The sequence below is a fragment of the Piliocolobus tephrosceles genome, chromosome 17 (assembly GCF_002776525.5).
Source record: "Piliocolobus tephrosceles isolate RC106 chromosome 17, ASM277652v3, whole genome shotgun sequence".
NCBI classification, from domain to species: Eukaryota; Metazoa; Chordata; class Mammalia; order Primates; family Cercopithecidae; genus Piliocolobus; species Piliocolobus tephrosceles.
In genome coordinates, this window is record NC_045450.1 from 15,757,495 (window position 1) to 15,778,085 (window position 20,591).

The 20,591-nt window shown below is 51.3% G+C and overlaps 1 protein-coding gene across 1 annotated transcript in view; it reads right to left on the minus strand.

The window, feature by feature from the left end:
• The window catches only part of ABCC6 (ATP binding cassette subfamily C member 6), a 75,603-nt gene that overhangs the window by 22,304 nt on the left and 32,708 nt on the right, over positions 1 to 20,591 (minus strand). The window contains exons 9-19 of the mRNA XM_023189749.1: positions 20,425 to 20,517; positions 17,630 to 17,833; positions 16,294 to 16,437; positions 14,753 to 14,840; positions 12,609 to 12,684; positions 10,440 to 10,566; positions 10,048 to 10,224; positions 6,415 to 6,582; positions 5,191 to 5,365; positions 3,651 to 3,726; positions 975 to 1,095 (exon numbers count right to left, since the gene is read on the minus strand). Of these exons, the coding sequence (XP_023045517.1) occupies positions 975 to 1,095; positions 3,651 to 3,726; positions 5,191 to 5,365; positions 6,415 to 6,582; positions 10,048 to 10,224; positions 10,440 to 10,566; positions 12,609 to 12,684; positions 14,753 to 14,840; positions 16,294 to 16,437; positions 17,630 to 17,833; positions 20,425 to 20,517 (1,449 nt within the window). The remainder of the gene's footprint in view (positions 1 to 974; positions 1,096 to 3,650; positions 3,727 to 5,190; positions 5,366 to 6,414; positions 6,583 to 10,047; positions 10,225 to 10,439; positions 10,567 to 12,608; positions 12,685 to 14,752; positions 14,841 to 16,293; positions 16,438 to 17,629; positions 17,834 to 20,424; positions 20,518 to 20,591) is intronic.

The following is a 20,591-nucleotide window of genomic DNA, read 5'->3' on the forward strand; positions in this document are numbered from 1 at the left end:
GGATGAATGAGCGGGTGGGATGGATGAATGAGCGGGTGGGATGGATGGATGAATGAGTAGGTAGGATGGATAAATGAGTAGGTGGGTGAATGAATGGGATGGATAAATGAGTGGGTGGGATGGATGGGTGGGTGGGTGGATGATCATCTAGGTGGGATGGTGGAGAAGTAGGGGGCTGGAGATACACAGCAGTATAGAAGAGGAGAAACAGTATAAGCTTCAGACTCAGACTGGCCTAGACCTTGAGTCCCAGGTTTGAGTCCCAGGTTGAGTCCCAGGCTAGCTGTGAAAACACAGACAAGTCTCTTAACTCTTTAAGACTTCAGTTTCTTGGCCAGGCACAGTGGCTCACATCTGTAACCCCTGCACTTTGGGAGGCAGAGGGCAGAGGATCACTTGAGCCCAGGAGTTCGAGACCAACATGGGCAACATAGCAAAACCCCAGCTCTATTAAAAATACAAACATTAGCTGGGCATGGTGGCACACGCTTGCAGTCCCAGCTACTTGAGAGACTGAGGTAGGAGGATTGCTTGAGCCCAGGAGGTCGAGGATGCAGTGCGCTATGATTACATCATTGCAGTCCAGCCTGGGTGAGTGAGAGAGCCACTTTCTCAAAAGCAAAATAAAATAAAGTTTGAAAGACTTCAGTTTCTTTACATCTGAAATAGAGCTATCATACCTTTTTTTTTTTTTTTTTTTTTAGTCTGGGAGACTGGAGATGATATTTAATCTGATAACTGAATGACAAGAAGGAACATAATATAGGAAGTTCAGCATATCATATCTATTTTTTAGGGCAGTTGTGAGGATTAAGAAAATGAAGGTCTAGAATGCTACTGGCACATAGTAGGTGCTCAAGAAAGGTGAGTAAGTATCACTGCCGCCTCACTGCAAGTGCTACATTTGTTGGGAGGACTTGGGCCCCTGGAGGCAGCGGCAACAGGTGGGGAGGGGTAGGCGAATTGGTGGTTACCCTGCCATATTGCATGCTGTCCTTTCCTGTTGGCCATCCTGCCCTGTCAGGGTCATCTAGAGGAAACTCTGTCTCGGCTTCTGAAGTGGTACGGTCCTTCTCAGGGACTGACTTGATGGACCTGTCATTTAGAGGAAATGAAGACAAAGTCAGTGTCTCTCCCAATGGTGGGGTGTATGTGCCCAACCCTCAGGCCCACTGACAGCCACTGAGCTCTGGATATACTCTCTACTCATTCATTCATTCATTCATTCATTCATTCATTCATTTATCTAACAAAATATTGACCAGATATCACACTTCCCTTCTCTCTGTGTGGTACCCAGCTAAATGCCATCTGTTATCCCAGGGTGAAGCAAGCCCATTCTTCTGATGCCATTTCACAGGATGAACTTAACTTGCCCACCATTGGAACTCCGTTCTCAGAATTTTCTTTTCTTTTTTCTTTTCTTTTTTTTTTTTTTTGAGACAGAGTCTTGCTACGTTGCCCAGGTTGGTCTCAAACTCCTGAGCTCAAGCAATCCGCCCGCCTCAGCCTCCCAAAGTGCTGGGATTACAGGCATGAGCTGCCACACCCAGCCTGTTCTCAGAATTTTTATTTTGGCTTAAGCTTTGGTGCAATTGTTTTGCTCCTACTGTTTACCATCAGATTTGTCAGTCCAACTGGCAGAATATAAATTATGAACAATTCAGATGCTAAAGACTTTTTGAATGTTTTATCTGTGGTTGAGTGGGCTGACTTAACCTCTGCACCTCAGTTTCCTCAGCTGTAAAAATAGGAATATTATCTATCCATCCATCCACTGATCCATTCATCTACATATATTTATATCTACATATACATGTCTACCTACCTACTATTAAATTAAGTTTAGTGCAAAGCTGCCTCCTTACATATTTTAACTTTGGCCTAAAGGTTTTCCTGTACATAGTGAACTGTAACCTAACTGGACTCAGACTGCAACCTACTCCTGTGTCAATCACTGAGTTTCAGCCAATCAAAGGCAGCCAACGGTGCAAACCATGTTCAAATAAAGCAGACGCTGAGCTGTAACCAATCTGGCTGTTTCTGTACCTCACTTACGTTTTCTGTCCTTCACCTTCCTTTTTCTGTCCATTAATCTTTAATCCCATGGGTGTTTCAGAGCCTCTCTGGACGTATTCCGGTTCAGGGGCTGCCTGATGTACAGATCATTCTTTGCTCAATTAACCTCTTTCAGCCAGGTGCAGTGGCTCACGCCTGTAATCCCAGCACTTTGGGAGGCTGAGGCAGGTGGAACACCTGGGGTCAGGAGTTTGAGACCAGCTGGACAACACGGCAACACCCTGTCTCTACTAAAAACACAAAAATTAGCTGGGCCTCGTGGCATGTGCCTGTAATCCCAGCTACTCAAGAGACTGAGGCATAAGAATCACTTGAACCCAGGAGGCAGGGATTGCAGTGAGCTGAGATTGTACCATTGCACTCCAGCCTGGGTGACAGAGCAAGATTCCGTCTCAAAAAACAACCCCAAAAAACAAAAAGCCTCAGACACATTAAATTTGCTAGAGGTTAATTTGGCACAATCTCGGCTCACTGCAACCTCCGTCTCCTGGGTTCAAGTGATTCTCCTGCCTCAGCCTCCCGAGTAGCTGGGACTACAGGCACATGCCACCACACCGGCTTTTTAAAAACTTTTAATTTTTAAAAATTTTTTATTTTTAAAAATTTTTTATTTTTAGTAGAGACAGGGTTTCACCATGTTGGCCAGGGTGGTCTCGAACTCCTGACCTCAAGTGATCCACCCGCTTCGGCCTCCCAAAGTGCTGGGATTTACAGGTGTGAGCCACCGTGCCCAGCCTTAATGTGTCTACTGGTTTTCTTTTAACGTGACTAGCTATCCATCTGATCTTACTTCAGATTCTTGTGCGCTGTGAAGATGGTGAGATTGCTCAGTGTGCGTGTGATTGAGAAGTGCCCTTAGGGTGGCTAGCTGGGATGGGGATCAGCCCCTGTGGTCCCCAAGGACGGAGGCCCCTCAAGATCGCTGCCACCCCCCACCCCAGTATAGCAGGCACTTAAGCTCGGGCCACCTGGTACCAGTAGCCTGTTGTTCTGCTTCCCAAGACCCCTCTCATTAATAGGGGAGAGTATCAGGCAGCAGGTCCTTCTGCTGCAGACAGCCCCACAGTGAGCCCAGCTGTGTCCCGGCTGGAGGGAGCTGAGAGAAGAGAGGACCGCAGTCCTCCTCCTGGCCCCTTGCCCACGTGTTCTGGCCAGCATCAAGTGATGCTGTGCATAGAGACCCAAGCCCTGTGCATAGCCAACCTGTCAAAGCATAGGTGACCAGGCCTGGCATGGTGGTTTACAACTATGGGGAGGAACCAGTCCTGCCCTATTGCAGCACTGAGACAACTCCAGCAAGCTGGCTTCGGCCCACTTGAAGACATCCATCACACTGGAAGGCATATTGTTCGTTCCATGAACTGGCCCTGTGGGGACCTAATCATCTTGGCTAACTGGACCAATTTGGGTGAATTACGCCTCAGCAGGGCACCATGGGGGGACTTCAGCAGATTCTCTGTCCATAATGGTTTTGGTTGTCCCCCTAACTGCCTGAGATGCGGGTGGTTCCTTCGGCTACTACTTCAGCTTCAGCCTGTGCCCTTCTGAGTGTGGCACCATGGTGGACTCACCTCTCGGGTCTACGCTCGGGCCTTCTGCCTGCAGAGGAGCCTCTGGGGTCCTTGGTGCTGGTCCCAGGTTCTGTTTCTGCAAGGTCAAGAGAGTCCTGTCACACAACACGGCCCATATACCCACTTTGATACCCACTGACTATGTGGCCTTAACCGCTCTGACCATCCATTTCCCCTGATCTGGCTCCTGCCACCTCTCCAGCAACCTCCCTCAACACCCCACTCTGAGCTCTTCCAGGAACATCCTTCAGGCATTCACTTACATTCGTTTCTTCAATCAGTGAATATAACTGAGCACCTGCTATGAACTTGAGGTTGGAAAAACAGCATTTAACACTGTTCAAAGTCAGGTTATCTCTGTTTCTCCCAACAGCCTTGCTCAAGCAGTTCCTTGTGTCTGGAATGCTCTTTTCTGGCTCTCACCTACCCTCAGGTACCATCTCCCCTAGGAAGGACACCTCCCCACCACCATCCCCCAGGTGTGGCCAGTCACTGAAAGCAGATCTGTAGTAGTTTAACCACAGACCTGTAAGCAAGAAATAACTGCTACTGTAAGCTGCTAAGATTTGGGGGCTATTTGTTACACAGCATGATCACAGCAAAAGCTAACCAGTACAAACAGGCAAGTTCTATCTTCAAGCTTCAGGACTGTGACGCTGTGAATCAACACTTAAGGTTTTTTACCAGGGTGGGCCAGTGCTAGGCAGATGTTCTCAGAAGAAGCAAAGCCTGAGATTGAGGGAGACCTGGGTGTGAGTCCTTGCTTTGTCATGAAGGGATAGTATAAAGTGCAATGATTAAAAAAAAAACATTCTCTGGAATCAAGTTGCTTGGGTTCAAATCCCAGTGCTGCCACTTATAAGCCATGTAACCTGGGACTAGTTCCTTGACTTCTGGGCCTCAGTTTCGTCATCTGTGAAATGGAAATGATTCTAGTACCAGCCTCACAGGGGCATTATGTTGATTAAATGAGCTAACGTATGTGATGTGCTGTTAGTTGCTACTTTTCAGTCATTGCAGGTGAGCTTGGCTTGGCAACTTTACTTCCAGAAACTTGTCATGTATCCAGCACACTCTGTGTTCTTTGGATTATTAGAAACCCTAGCTGGCATGGTGTAGCTTTCTAGGCATCAAAGTCCTTCTTGGGCTGTCTCCATAGCAACTGCAAGCATAGACTCTGGAACTGGACACATTCAAGTTCTAATCTTGTGACCTTGGGCAAGTGATTTCACTCTCTTTGCCTCAGTTGGCTTATCTGTAAAATGACAGCAATAGCTTCACATGCCTCGGGGGTACTGTGAGAATCAAATGAAATAGTGTATTTTTACAGAGCACTTAGCACACCCCCCGGCTCATAAATGGTGTTATTGGCTATTCCTGGAGAGAGGTGACCTACTGGGAGAGCTGTCTGCTTCCAGACCTAGGCCTGCAGGGAGAGTATGACCAGAGCACTCCATTCATGCCAGTAGGACCCTTTGAGCCTTGTTCCCCAAGGATGGCAGGAGCCAGGCATGGAGAATCAGCAAAGCCCACCTAGTACCTCCTTCTCCTGTATCTCCTGGCTGTCTGGCTTGATCCAGAAGACCCATGAGGGCCCCCTTCCTCTGCAGAAGCTCCTGGTAGGAACCCATCTCTGCGATGGCCCCATCTGCCAGCACCACGATCCAGTCAGCCTGGGGCAGGATGTGGAGTGCGTGGGTCACGAGAATCCGTGTCTGGGCAGGGAAGGGGTAGAAGTTACGCACATGTGGCTGGGCACAATGGCTCATGCCTGTAATCCCAACACTTGGGGAAGCCAAAGCAGGTGGATCACTTTAGGCCAGGAGTTCGAGACCAGCCTGGCTGACAGGCCTAAGCCCTGTCTCTACTAAAAATACAAAAATTAGCTAGGTATGGTGGTGCACACCTGTATTCCCAGCTACGTTGGAGGCTGAGGCAAGAGAAGCACTGGAACCTGGGAGGTGGAGGTTGCAGTGAGGCGAGATTGGACCACTGCACTCCATCCTGGGTGACAGAGCAAGACTCTGTCAAGAAAGGAGAGAGGAGAGGAGAGGAGAGGAAAGGAAAGGAAGAGAGAGAGGGGGAGAGAGAGAGAGAGAAAGGAAGGAAAGGAAGGAAGGAAGGAAGAAAGGAAGGAAGGAAGGAAAGAGAGAGAGAAAGACAGAAAGAAAGAAAGGAAAGAAAGAAAGAAAGAAAGAAAGAAAGAAGGAAAGAAAAGGAAGAAAGAAAGAAGGAAGGAAGGAAAGAAAGAAAGAGAAAGAAAGAGAGAGAGAGAAAGAGGAAGGAAGGAAGGAAGGAAGGAAGGAAGGAAGGAAATTACACACATGTGCTTGGCCAGCCTCCTGAGCTGGGGGTTGGGGTGGGGGTGTTATCCCCAGACTCAGAGTGGGGACAGCTCCCCTTCTTGTGCTCCTGCCACCTTTCTTATAAACAGCATGTCCAAATAGAGAAACAGAGGGGACTCCTTTAGCCTGTGTCTCAAAACAAGAAGACAGGGAGTCCATCTGACCCTGGCCGGTCATCCAAGGCAAAGGTGTAGTAGTTAAACCACAGATCCATGAGCAAGAAACCCCTGCTGTTGTAAGCTGCTGGGATCTGGGGGTTGTTTGTTGCACAGCATTGTCACAGCAAAAGCTGACCGATATGAAAAGGAAAATTGGACTCAAGTGGAAGCGGGAGGTGAGATAAATTTGGGTTAGGACTGGATGCTAAGGGCTTCCTCTGCCTTTGCCTTGTGCCCTCTGACACATGTTCCAAAACTTACTGTTCCCTGGAGTAGCCCACTAGGTCCGATGACCTGGTTGAAGACATGCTGGCCAACGTGGGCATCCAGGGCTGCCAGGGGGTCATCCAGCAGGTACACAGCTGCCTTTCTGTACACAGCCCGGGCCAGGCTCAGCCGCTGCTTCTGGCCTCCAGAGAGATTCATGCCCTGTGGCCACAAAAGGAACAGTGGCCTGAGTCAGCATCTACAGGGTGAAACTGGGGTGCCCAGGCTGGCGCAGGTCAGGGCACAACTGCCCATCGGGGTGAGTTACAGCTTGATACGCCTCTTACCTGGGGACACACCCAGCATCAAAGGCACTCGCTCTCAAGCCAACAATGCCTCCATCCTTACCCGACCTCACTTCTCCCCTTCCCTGGCATGCTTCCTGGGGGAGTTACCACACTTCCCAATCCACTCTGTCTCCTCCTTCTCACTCTCTGTATCCCTTTGGGTCCAACTTCTGTTTCCCCGTCTCCATGGAGACCACCTTCACTGAGGACACCATTCATGTCCCTATTCCCTCATCCAGTGGCAGCTTTTCAGTCCTACTTTTTTATTTTAAATTTTAATTGCTTTATTTTAGCTTGTATTGATATGTAATAGTTGTAACTCTTTGAGGGGCACAAGTGATATTTTGATACCTGTAGGGCAGTGGTCCCCAACCTTTTTGGCACCAGGGACTGGTTTTACAGAAGACAATTTTTCCATGGACTTGGGGGCAGGGGGAATGGTCCGGGGGATGGTTTCAGGGTGATTCAAGCACATTACATTTACTGTGCACTTTCCTTCTATTATGATTATTATTACTATTACTATTATTATTTTCAAGATGGAGTTTCGCTTTTGTCATGCAGGCTGGAGTGCAATGGCGTGATCTTGGCTCATTGCAACCTCTGCCTCCTGGGTTCAAGCGATTCTCCTGCCTCAGCCTCCTGAGTAGCTGGAATTGCAGGCACCCACCACCATGCCTGGCTGGTTTCTGTATTTTTAGTAGGGACGGGATTTCACCATGTTGACCAGGCAGGTCTCGAACTCCTGATGTCAGGTGATCCACTTCGCCTTGGCCTCCCAAAGTGCTGGGATTACAGGCGTGAGCCAGTGTCCAGCCTACTTGTATTATTATTACATTGTAATGTATAATGAAATACACAACTCACCATCATGTAGAATCAGTGGGAGCCCTGAGCTTATTTTCCTGAAACTAGACAGTCCCTTCTAGGGGAGATGGGAGGCAGTGATGGATCATCAGGCATTAGATTCTCATAAGGAGCACGCAGCCTAGATCCCTCACATGTGCAGGTTACAGTAGGGTTTGCGCTCCTGTGAGAATCTAATGTTGCCACTGATCTGACAGGAGGCAGAGCTCAGGCGGTGATGCGAACAATAAGGAGTGGCTGTAAATACAGATGAAACCTCACTCGCCTGCCCTCTGTCCACCTCCTGCTGTGCTGCCTGCCCATTTCCTAACAGGCCACAGACTGGTGCTGATCCATGGCCAGGGGGATTGGGGACCCCTGCTGTAGACAATATGTAAGGATCAAATCAGGGTAACAAATAGTCATGACCTCAAATATTTATCTTTTGTATTGTGAACACAACAATCCTTCTCTTCTAGCTATCTTGAAATACACAAATAAATGATCATTAACTACAATTTGCCTTGTGCACTATTGATTACTATAACTTATACATTCTATCTAGGCCTTCTTGTCTTCATTCATTCTTTTTAAAATTATTTTTATTTAATTTTGAGACAGAGTTCCACTCTGTCGCCCAGGCTGGAGTGCAATGGCTTGACCTCGGCTCACTGCAACTTCCACCTCCTGGGTTCAAGTGATTCTCCTACCTCAGCCTTCCAAGTAGCTGAGATTACAGGCGTGCCACTACGCCTGGCTAATTTTTGTACTTTTAGCAGAGACAGGGTTTCACCATGTTGGCCAGGCTGGTCTCGAACTCCTGACCTCAAGCAATCCACACACCTCGGCCTCCCAAAGTGCTGGGATTACAGGCGTGAGCCACTGCACCCAGTCATTCGTCCATTCTTATATTCATTCATTCCACTAATAACTACTGCCTGGTTATCATATACCCGGTAGGGTTCTAGCTTCTGGGGAAACAGCAATGAGCAAAACAAACTTGCTGCTGTCTTAATGGATCCATCATTCTAATGAAGCGGGGAGAGACAGGCAATGCGTACACAAGTAACATCAGGTAGAAAGTGCTATGAGGAATAAATACTAACGCAGGTGGAGCCAGGTGTGGTGGCTTAAGCCTGTAATCCCAGCACTTTGGGAGGCTAAGGTGGGTGGATCCCTTGAGGTTAGGAGTTCGAGACCAGCCTGGCCAACATGGTGAAACCCCATCTCTACTAAAAGTACAAAAAAAAAAAAAGAAAAAAAATTAGCCAGGCATGGTGGCACATGCCTGTAATCCTAGCTACTCATGAGGCTGAGGTAGGAGGATTGCTTGAACTCAGGAGGTGGAGGTTGCAGTGAACTGAGATTGCGCCACTGCACTCCAGCCTGGGCAACAGAGTGAGACTCCATCTCAGGAAAAAACAAAACAAAACAACAACAAAAAAAAAAAAACAGGAAAAAGCAGGTGCAGGTGTAGGGTACACTAGCATTAGCAGGGTTGCTGTGGTGATAGATAAGGTGGTCAGAAAAGGCCTCTCTGTGAAGGTGACAGAAGAGAGGGATGGACCCTGGGGACTCCTGGGAAGAGCTTTCCAGCAGAGGGAACAACAGGTGCAAAGGCCCTGGGGTCAGAGTGTGCTGCGGGGGATCAGGAAATATCACAGAGACTCAGGTGGCTGGAGTAAAGCTGGGAGATGATGATGGAAGATGGGGCTAATGGATACCAGAACCAGGTCACAGGGACCTCGCTAGAGATTATCACGACTTGGGCTTTGACTGTGAGGTACATGGGGAGATCACCTGAGGTCCGGAGTTCGAGACCAGCCCGGCCAACATGGTGAAACCCTGTCTCTACTACAGATACAAAAATTAGCCAGGTGTGGCGGCATGCGCCTGTAATCCCAGCTACTCAGTAGGCTGAGGTGCGAGAATTGCTTGAACGTGGAGGTGGAGTTGCATTGAGCCGAGATTGCAGCACTGCACTCTAGCCTGCGCAACACAGCGAGACTCCATCTCCAAAACAAAACAAGACAAAACACCACAAGTGGTGAGCTGGATTTGGCTGGGGGTCACAGTTTGCCAACCCCTGCCCAATCCATAGCCCCAGATGCGTATATCCTGTTTCTTGGACTTCTCTGTCCAGACCCTTTGGTGAGGCCCAGAGAGGGGAAGCAATTAGACCAAAGTCACCCAGCAAGGCAGGGCCGAGTAAGACTGGAGTCTAGGTCTTCTCACTCTCAGCTGTCAGAGAGCCCCTCACCGCCAATCCCTGGCACAACTCCCTGCCTCTTTCTTTGTGTCTATTTCTGCTTATCGATTAATGATTATGTATTGAGCACCTACCATGTGCTTGATCCTGAGCTGAGCCCTTTTTCTCCCCCACTTCCCTGACCACTGCCCCATTTCTCCATCATACTGCCCACAATGAGTCAGGAACCCAAATGACCCCCAACTGCAATGTTTCCCTGTCACAAAAAGACCCCGAAACTCTCACCTGCTCCCCAGTTGAAGTGTGGACGCCCTCGGGGAAGCTGTCCACATCAGGCCGCAGGGCGCAGGCCTCTAGGACCCTCTCCAGCCAGGCTGGCTCCAGCTCCTGCCCGAAGCACACGTTCTCGACCACGGAGGTGTTCTGCACCCAGGCCTCCTGGGGCACGTAGGCCACAGCACCCTAAAACACAGCTTACTTTGGTCACAGGAGGATGATGGGACAGAGGTGGGATAGCTTTTGAGGGGCAGTGGGAGCTGGGCTCTCAGTGGCGGGTGGGAGGTGGAGAGAATCGGTGAAAGTGAGCTTGGCTGGAATGGGGAGGGATGGGAAGGCAGCGAGGAAGGGGGACTTTCAGAACGGGGACATCCTAGCAGACGGGTGGGGGGTGGCCTCACCTTGATGCTCATGAATCCGTCTACCTTTGACAGCTCCCCAAGGAGGGCGGACAGCAGGGAGGACTTCCCTGCCCCCACTGGACCGACCACAGCCAGCAGACAGCCCTGGGGCACGGTGAGGTTTATTCTGGCCACACAAGAGAGGAGACATGACGTGACCTTGGTTAGGGTTCGACCCGCCTCTGTGAGGAAGGATGAGCCCCAGACACAGCCGGGCTTTCCTGCTCTGGGAGTCTCCAAGAGGACCTGTGGGGACCGTTCCTTTTCCCAGTCCTTGTCTAGCTATTCGAGCAACCATCCTGTGCCCATCTCTGCATGTACACATGCACACAAAGCGTGCACACGTGCATGCACATTTGCACACTCATACAAGCATGCTAGCGTGCACAGCAACACACACAATGTGGGCACACATCCACACACACAAGTGCATGCACACACCCAATCAATCCATACTCACACGCGTCCAGGTACACACACGCCTGCATGTCAACCCACATTCAAACACACACAGAATTGACTATAGCCTGAGGGTTTCACCAGCCTGGCCTCCTGCTTTGGCTCTTGTAATAAATAGGCTCTTTCCTTCCTGCCTCCCTCCCCTTGCTCTTGGTCCCACCCCACTCCTGTCCGTGTCCGCAGCCCATCCTCCACCCAGTGACCAGAGGGACCTGTTAAAACCCAAGTCACATCATGACACTTCCCAGCTAAACCTGCCAGCTCTCCCATTTCACTGAGGGTCAAAGCCAAAGTCCTGACAATCATGAACGACCTCTCCCACCTCCTGCCGCTCTGTGCCTCAGCTGCTTGGCCTAGACCATGCTGACCTCCTTGCTGTTTCTTGAACACAATAGGTCAGTGGTTCTCACCCGGGGGTGACTGCATCCCTCAGGAGTCATTTGGCAAGATCTAGAGATATTTTTGGATGTCACAACTGGTAGGGGGTGCCGCTGGCATCTAGTGGGTAGAGACTGGGGGTCTGCTAAACATCCCACAATGCACAGGACAGCCCCCAACAAAGAAGTTTCAGCCCAAAGTATCAACCGTGCTGAGGTTGAGAAACCCAGGTCCAGGCACACTCCTGCCCCAGGACCTTTGCAAACGCCATTCCCTCCACCTAGAAGGCTCTTCTCCCAGGCCGGGCATGGTGGCTCATGCCTGTAATCCTAGTCATTTGGGAACTGAGGCAGGTGGATCACTTGAGGTCAGGAGTTGGAGACCAGCCTGACCAACATGGTAAAACCCATCTCTACTAAAAGTACAAAAATTAGCCAGGTGTGGTAGCATGCTCCTGTAATCTCAGCTACTCGGGAGGCTGAGGCAGGAGAATTGCTTGAACCCGGAAGGTGGAGGTTGCAGTGAGTGGAGATCATGCCATTGCACTCCAGCCTGCGTGACAGAGCAAGACTCTGTTTCAAAAAAAAAAAAAAAAAAAAAAAAAGGCAGCTCTTCTCCCAGACACTCCTTCCTTATGATCTCGGCTTGAATGCCAAGCCTTCCGTCACCAGACGTGGCATCGTGCTCTGTCCCCTTGCTCTGGCTTCCTGTTTGGGCCTCACCTCTATCCGCATGTCACCCCAAGAGAGCAGGACCCTTGTCTGTTTCCTTCACCCTATCTCCAATACCTAGAACAGAGCGGGGCTGATAGGTAGCGCTCTGTCGATGAAGGGAGTGACTGACAACCAATACGAACACTGCCTAGGGCATATTCCTTCCCTCTCAGGGAGTTTCAGGGCTGGCTGAGACTTTTGGCCACACAGACCAAGCCATAGAGTTGGGGGGGCCTGTAGGTGATCATGGCCTCGGACTGATACAGAAGGCACAGAAGTGAGCACAGCTGATGGGGCTGAACCTTGGGGCTCCTCTTGGCCAGCCCTCCCTTGGCATCGTCTTGGTCAGCCTGGGAGCAGAGGGGTGTCTCCCCGTGATAGGGGAGGCTCAGATACACTGGTCCCCATCTGCAGGAGATACTGGTCTATGCTGTGCAGGTCCCCACCTGCAGGAGGTATAGATGCATCCTGGGAACCTCCCCGGCAGAGCCCCAGCCCAGCCTAACCCACCCTCCAGTCCCAGGCTGGAAACCTGCACCACCTCTCAGGAGGCGGCAGGAGCCCCACGCATCTTCTCCCTGAAATCATGAGGCGGGTTACCACGGGTGTCGTTCTGTACCTGTGGAGGCAGGGAGGGCTCTCCTGGGACCAGGTGAAGGTGGCATTGCGTATGGTGATGCAATCCTTCCCGGCAGCTGTGGGGCACAAGAGGCCAGTTACAGGAGACCCCTGATCTGGCTGGCCTCTGCGTTGGAGAGGCCCCCAGGCACTGTCCCCGCCAGGGACAGAGGCTGCAGGAAGAAATCTCTCCCAGTGAACACATTTTCCTGCTACTCACTGGCTTGTGTGTGACCCTGAAGGGTTCTTGTTCTCTCCGTGTCCCGTGGCTATATAATCCAGCGGGAGGCAAACCATGGCCCAGGGACCAAATCCTGCCTGCTGCCTATTCTTATAAATAAAGTTTTATTGGAACACAGCCACATCCATTCATTTCTATATTGCATGCTTTGAGCAGTTGTAACAGAGACTGTGTGGCCCCCAAGCCTAAAATATGCACAATCTAGTCATTGATGGAAAAAGTTAGTGGACTTCTGACATAAATTATCATCGAACCCCAGCCTTCCCAGAGTGAAGGGGCTGTTACCAATTTCACTGTGGCAGGCACAGTATCTCATGCCTGTAATCCCAGCACTTTGGGAAGCAGAGGTCGGGGGGGATCACTTGAGGTCAGGAGTTCAAGACCAGCCTGGCCAACATGGCAAAACCCTGTCTCTAGCAAAAAATACAAAAATTAGCCAGGCATTGTGGCGGGCATCTGTAATCACAGCTACTTGAGAGGCTGAGGCAGGAGAATTGCTTGAACCCGGGATGCGGAGGTTGCAGTGAGCTGAGATCGCGCCACTGCACTCCAGCCTGGATGACAGAGCGAGACTCCGTCTCAAAAAAATATATATTATTATTATTATTATTTCACCATGACAACAAGTGTAATTAGATTAGTGGTTCTTGATCCTTAACACATAGTTAGAATTGCCTGAAAGATTTTCTAAAAATCAAAGCTCTCATGGCTTAGCCCAGATCAATTAAATCCATCCTCACAATTAGCTGCTACGATGATTAACATGCCCATTTTGGAGATGGGAACACTGAGGCTCAGAGAGACGATCTACTTGTCAGGATCATCCAGCTAGTCAGTGCTGGGGCTGGGATTTGGACCTGGGCAGTTCAATGCCACAGGCGAGGCTTCTAACCACTGTGTGGGTGTTTTCCAGGTACACAGTTTGCCCAGGTTTTTCAGTGCAAGGGGGAGGGTGGCTTGGCCCGTGGGGTAACAAAAGGACGGGGTGGAGGGGGAAGCCCAGTTAACTTGAGCTTGGTGAGTCTCATCGTGCAATGGTGCTTGAAATGTTGCTATTTTCTAGCTTGATCAGAATGTTGCCGTGCTTATCACCTTGGACTTTCTGCATGAGGACATGGACCTGGTCTGTTACAGGAGTCCCCAACCGCCAGCCACAGACTGGTACCAGTCTGTGGCCTCTTAGGAACTGGACCATACAGCAGGAGGTGAGTGCAGGGCAGGTGAGCAGAGTGTCATCTGTGTTTACAGCCACGCCCCATCACTCCTGTCACCGCCTGAGCTCCGCCTCCTGCCAAATCAGCAGCAGCAATAGATTCTCATAGGAGCGTGAACACTTGCGAACTGTGCACGTGAGCAATCTGGGTTGCGTGTTCCTGATGAGAATCTAATACCTGATGATCTCTCGCAGTCTCCCATCACCCCCAGATGGGGCCATCCAGTTGCAGGAAAACAAGCTCAGGGCTCCCACTGATTCTACATTATGGTGAGTTGTATAATTATTTCATTTTATATTATAATGTAATCATAATAAAGTGTACAATTGGGATGTATTTGAATCATCCCCAAACCACGTGCCTCACCCTGGTCCATGGAAAAACTGTCTTCCACAAAACCAGTCCCTGGTGCCAAAAAGCTTGGGGACCACTGTGTTAGCGTGTTCCCTGTTGTACACCCAGGATGGCACCAAGTGGGTGCTCGATGAGTGGTTGCTGAACGGCTAGCAGAAAGAACAGAAGCACGGTGCCTGTTCCCAAGTGACACGCAGATGGCGTGATCTGCACGTGCCATCCATTGCGCGCAGCCCCTATCTCCCCCCATGCTGATGCTGGCTTGCCATTATGGGCTGGGGCAGCCCCTACATCCCCCATCTCTCCCACACCCCTCCTGCCAGACTCAGCACTCACAGCTTCCAGAGGAACTTGAGTCCACGGCACCAGGGTCAACTTCTTCCAGGCAGAGGAAGGCGACCAGGCGGTCAAAGGACACCCGGGCCTAGGCAAACCGAAGCCCCAGGTCAACCAGCAAGAAGAGCCAAGAACTCGGGCTTTGGGTGTCGGTGTCTCAAGATGTGTGGCAACAGTCTCCTGTCTACCAAACTCTCTGCACATAGCTCTGTGCACAGGAGGTGTGAGGACAAAGCTTTCTAGTTCATGAGAAACGATGCAACCCCAGTGGTGACCTTGATGGTGGCGATCTCCCACCTCCTCGCTCCTACTAATCAGTGACACTGGAACAAGCCAGCTGCTATTCTGTAGACAAGATCTGGGAAAAGGATGGTGTGGCTTTTCCAATAAGATGTATCAAGTCATTATGTGGAACAATTTCAAATGTTGTCCACCTGGGGGCGCTCTCTCAGTCACAAACCCATCTTTGGGGAAGAAAGAGACCAGTCGTTAAAACAGAGATTCGGTCAGGTGCAGCGGCTCATGCCTGTAATCCCGGCACTTTGGGAGGCCAAGTGCAGGAGGATCACTTGAGGCCAGGAGTTCAACACCTGGGGAACATAGCAAGACTTGTCTCTACAAAAAATTAAAAAATGAGCTGTATGTGGTGGCCCATGCCTGTAGTCCCAGCTACTCAGGAGGCTGGGAGGTGGAAGGATCACGTGAGTCTAGCAGTTTGAGAATGCAGTGAGCTGAGATCGCACCACTGTACTCCAGCCTGGGTGACAAGAGTCAGATGTCCCTGTCTCAACAAACAAACAAACAAATAAGGCTGGGCGCAGTGGCTTATCGTAATCACAGCACTTTGGGAGGCCAAAGTGGGCAGATCACCTGAGGTCAGCAGTTCAAGACCAGCCTGGCCAACATAGTGAAACCTCATCTCTACTAAAAATACAACAACAACAAAAGAATTAGCTGGGCACGGTGGCATGCACCTGTGATCCCAGCTACTTGGTTGACTGAGGCAGGAGAATTGCTTGAACCCGGGAGGCGGAGGTTGCAGTGACCCGAGATCATGCCACTACACTCCAGCCTGGGTGACAGAGTGAGACTCCATCTCAAACAAACAAACAAACAAGTAAATAAATAAAATAAGAAACAGAGATGGCCCAGGTATGCCGCCATTTCTTGTTGTCATTGTGCTGAAAGGACTAGAGATAGCAAAGGAAGAGAAACAAAATTGCTTTGTATAAAAAAGGGAGCTGACATGATTGCTTGTATGTGGAATTGCTCGGCAGATGGATGAGTCTGCACGTTCTGAGGGTGTTTGTGGAGAGGTCTGCACGTTGCCCTCCAAAGGCTGACCCCTTCCAGAAGTATTTGCTGTACTTTCTGCCCACCTCTGTTCTTGCCCCTACTTGCCTCTTTTCCAGCTCCACACCATCTGTCTCCCTCCCCCTCTGTCTTCCCTCTCCTCTGCAAATGGCAGGCGTAAGGAAGCTGGAGCCAGGTGTAGCCCACGCACTCTCCCAGGATGGCTCCAGCCTCTGCACCCACCTCACCTGGACGAGGGAGTGGATGGAGAAGGGCAGGAATGCCTGGGCCTTGTTGAGGATGTTGAGAACCGTGAGAGTCACAAAGGCTTTCTCTGCATCCATAGCATTCTCGGCCACCAGAGTGTGGACAGCAAACACCACCAGTGCGACCTAGCGGTGCGGGGGGGGGAACACATGGGGCCACAGTGAGACACGCAAGCATGGATAAGGCAGCCCAGGCAAGCTGTGGTGCCTACAGCGTCCATGTGGCCCACCTGCCATATCCGCCGTGTGCTTCCCTCCATAGATCCCACTCCCAATCCTGCTAACACATGTCCTCTCCTCAGTCATAGGCTACGCAAGGTCCTTCCAAAGACACAGTGCATTGCTAAAGGCGATGAGTGTGCAGCCCCGTGGCTCTAGGCATCACTAGAGCCTAGGGGAGAACCTAGTGCCTCTAGGTTCCAGGCATTGGGGGACAGCAGAGATTCTGATCTTGGCAGCACTGTTGTTATTCTAGACATGGTAGAACTTGTGATTCTAGAGTCCTTTGAAAGATGACTGTACAGTTGCCGCAGGAGCAGCACTTGAGGGATCTAGGTGTCGGTGCCATTTGTGGTCCTTTTATTTTTGAGATGAAGTCTTGCTCTGTGGCCCAGGCTGGAGTGCAGTGGCATGATCTCGGCTCACTGCAACCTCCGCCTCCCGAGTTCAAGTGATTCTCCTGCTTCAGCCTCCCAGGTAGCTGGGATTACAGGCGCCCACAACCGCAACTGGCTAATTTTTGTATTTTTAGTAGAGACAGGGTTTCGCCATGTTGGCCAGGCTGGTCTCAAACTCCTGACTTCGGGTGATCCACCCACCTCGGCCTCCCAAAGTATTGGGATGACAGGCATGAGCCACCGTGCCTAGCCTATGTATCAAAATTTTTAAAGTTGTGGTTTAGGTAGGTTGTTCTGACAGCAATCTGTTGTAAATTACAGAATGGCAGGACAAGGATCACGTCCAGTGACGGGGTGGCCATGGACATCTGCTGGCCAGCATCAGGGAAGACACTCAGACCCAGGATTCTAACTCTGCCGCCCCTCCTGCACCCTCCTGCCCCCTCCTGCCCACATCGGTAGAAGCCTGGAATTCTCTGAGAGTTCAGCAGACTTTATCAGCCACTGCCACCTTTGCTAGAATAATGTGATTAATTAGTTCTTGCAGAAGACAGCAGATACCCTGAGAGAACAGAATCCAGAATGAGTGGGTTTTGACGGACAGGGTGGTAGGATCTGGGGAGCTCCATCTATCTCACCCTGTCCCCAACCCTGCCCTCCTTCCCCAGTGCTGCTCAGCATAGAGACTAGAGTGACGTCACCAGAAACGTAGACACTTGGAAGGACACCAGTGACACAGAGAAGAGGAGGCCGGAGGTCCGCAAGGCGCCCAGCTCCTGGCCTCGGATGCCCAGGACTCTGTCCAGAAAGGCTCTCTCCCAGCCATGGAACTTGATGGTCTTCGAGTTCCTGAGGATGGAGCTGGTGAGCCGTGCCCGCAAGTCCTTCTGCCTCATTTGCTCTTCCTGGGATCAGAGGGAAAAAGAGAGATGAAGACAGGGACAGATGAGAATTCTTCCCTGTACCCTGACAGCCACCCTTCAGCAAATCCCATTCATCTTGCCAAGCTGCGTCCCAAACCTGTCTGCCTCTCAGCGTCTCAGTTCCTCAGTCCTGGTCCAACCACCATCATCCTGTACCTGGACTTCTGCAGGATCTGCCCCTGGAAAGCCTCTGATGCCCGGAGAACAGAGGCAGCCTGAGCCCACCTGGGTATGGCACTGTCAGGAAGGCTACCTGGAGGTGGTTGATGCCCAAGTTACATCTGTTTTTTTAACCTTTTACATTTTTTGTGGAGTTGGGGTCTCGCTATGTTGCCCAGGCTGGCCTCGAGCTCCTGAGCTCAAGTGATCCTCTGCCCTCAGCCTCCTAAAGTGCTGGGATTACAGCCTGAGCTACATCTTAAATGACCAGGAGGTGGGTGCTGAGCAGGCAGAGGATGGGGGGATGGAGCTGAAGAGGGAGGGAAGGGGTTTGAGAAAGGGGGGCAGCAAAAACTCAGGCACAGGGAATAGCATGACTCAGAGGACACTCAGTGTGGCCAGAGGAGCACGTGAGCAGGGTCACTTGGTGCTTTACGGTCAAGCAGAGGAATTCAGGATCTCCTGTGCTTCACCATGGGCCGGGGGCGGGGGGTGTCATCAGAGGGGCAGCTGCCTGGAGAAGGTTTTTCTTTTTGAGACGGAGTCTCGCTCTGTCGCCAGGCTGGAGAGAAGTGGTGCGATCTCGGCTCACTGTAACCTCCGCCTCCTGGGTTCAAGCGATTCTCTTGCCTGAGCCTCCTGAGTAGCTGGGATTATAGGTGCACGCCACCACACGTGGCTAATTTTTGTATTTTTTAGTGGAGACGGGGTTATGCCATGTTGGCCAGGCTGGTTTTGAACTCCTGACCTCAGGTGATCTGCCCGCCTCGGCCTCCCAAAGCGTTGGGATTACAGGTGTGAGCCGCCGCGCCCAGCCTAGAGTGTTTCAGAGGAGGCCATGCAGGAAGATGGAGAAACAGCCCAGGTGACAGACGGATGTTGGGACAGCTGGGCCAGGAGAGGAAATAAGTTCCTTCCCTCCATCCCCTATCCCTCCCTCTCTCTTTCCCGCCTTTCTTCCCTATCTCCTTTCTTCTTCTGTTGTTCCCTTTCTTCCTTCTCTCTTTCCTTCCCTCCCTCCCCATCTTCCTTCTCTCCCTCATTCCTTCTCTTCCTCCCTCAATTCTTTCCTTCCCTCCTTCCCTCTGTCCTTCCTCCCCTTGCTGGATCTCAGCTCACTGCAAGCTCCGCCTCCTGGGTTTACGCCATTCTCCTGCCTCAGCCTCCCGAGTAGCTGGGATTAAAGGCGCCGCCACCTCGCCCGGCTAGTTTTTTGTATTTTTTAGTAGAGACGGGGCTTCACTGTGTTAGCCAGGATGGTCTTGATCTCCTGACCTCGTGATCCACCCGTCTCGGCCTCCCAAAGTGCTGGGATTACAGGCTTGAGCCACTGCGCCCGGCCTCCTCCCCTTTCCTATCTTTCCTTCCTTCCCTTCTTTTCTCTTCTTCCCCTCCTTCCTTCCTCCCCTCCTTTCCTTCTTCCCTCCCTCCTTTCTTCCATAGTTCACAAAACTTAATTGAGAACCTTCTGCCTGCCAAGCACTAACTAGAAGCTGAGTTTGCCACAGAGAGTGGCCTGTGTTGTTGCGAAGCTTCCAGTCTAAGGAGAACAAGGCAATCAACCCCTGCCAGGTGCTTCCTGCGGGGCCCTGTAGGATGTGGGAAGTGCTGTGCAGGGGAAAAAAAGCAAAAATGAACCCAGGGCAGACAAAGGAGAGGCTGCTGCTGGGAGGAGAGGGAGGGACGTGCTGTTTCCTGGCTGGAGGGTGGCGAGGGAGTTGACGGAGGGTCTTCGGGAGTGAGGGTGATCCAGGCAGAGGGAACAGCTAAAGCGAAAGCCTGGAGGGATGTGTGAAATCCAGCAGGTTTGAGGATGGGGGATGTGGCGGAGAAGGCAGGGAAGGGCGGGAGAAGGGTGGAAGGTGAGGTTGGAAGCAATGAGGCCAGTTCAGGGTGGGCCTGGTGGGCCACTGTGGGTTTTTGGCTCAGTCTGAGGAAAATGGGGCCACTGTGGGTCTGAGTAGAGGAGGGGTGCAACATATTTGGTTTGCACAGGTCTGCTTTGGCTGGGAGTGGAGAGAGGCTGAGTGCAGAAGCGAGGAGTGAGCCAGGGACTTGCTGCTATGACCTGGGTTAGAGACCATGGGGTTTGGAGAGCCTGCGCTGGGAAGGGTGACGTTCTGGATGCATTTTGAAGGTGATGCCAAGCAAATCTGCTGACAGATGGGATGTGAGAGAAAAAGGCATTGAACTGACCCAGGGCCTGTGGCCTGAACACTAGAGGGACGGAGCCACTGTCCGTTGAGATGGTGACGGGAGGGGTGCAGGTCTGCGTGATGGGCAGCTCACAGACGACAAGAACAAAGCCAGACATGTGGGCTCGCACTCAACTCTCCCCTCCCCATCTCCCACACCAGGACCTGTGGCTTCCTCCGTACTTCCCGCCTGGTCCGTCCGTTTCCCCAAAGCCGAACCTGATGGTGGTTCCTCTTCTTGGTGATGAAGAAATTCAGAGGGAGGAGGCTCAGGAAGACAGCGACGGCAGTGAGGGCGGAGGGGCCCAGGAGCTGGGGACAGAGGGAGCAGGATGTCAGGAGATTCCGAGGAGCACAGCTCTCAGAGGCGTGTGAACCAGAGCGAC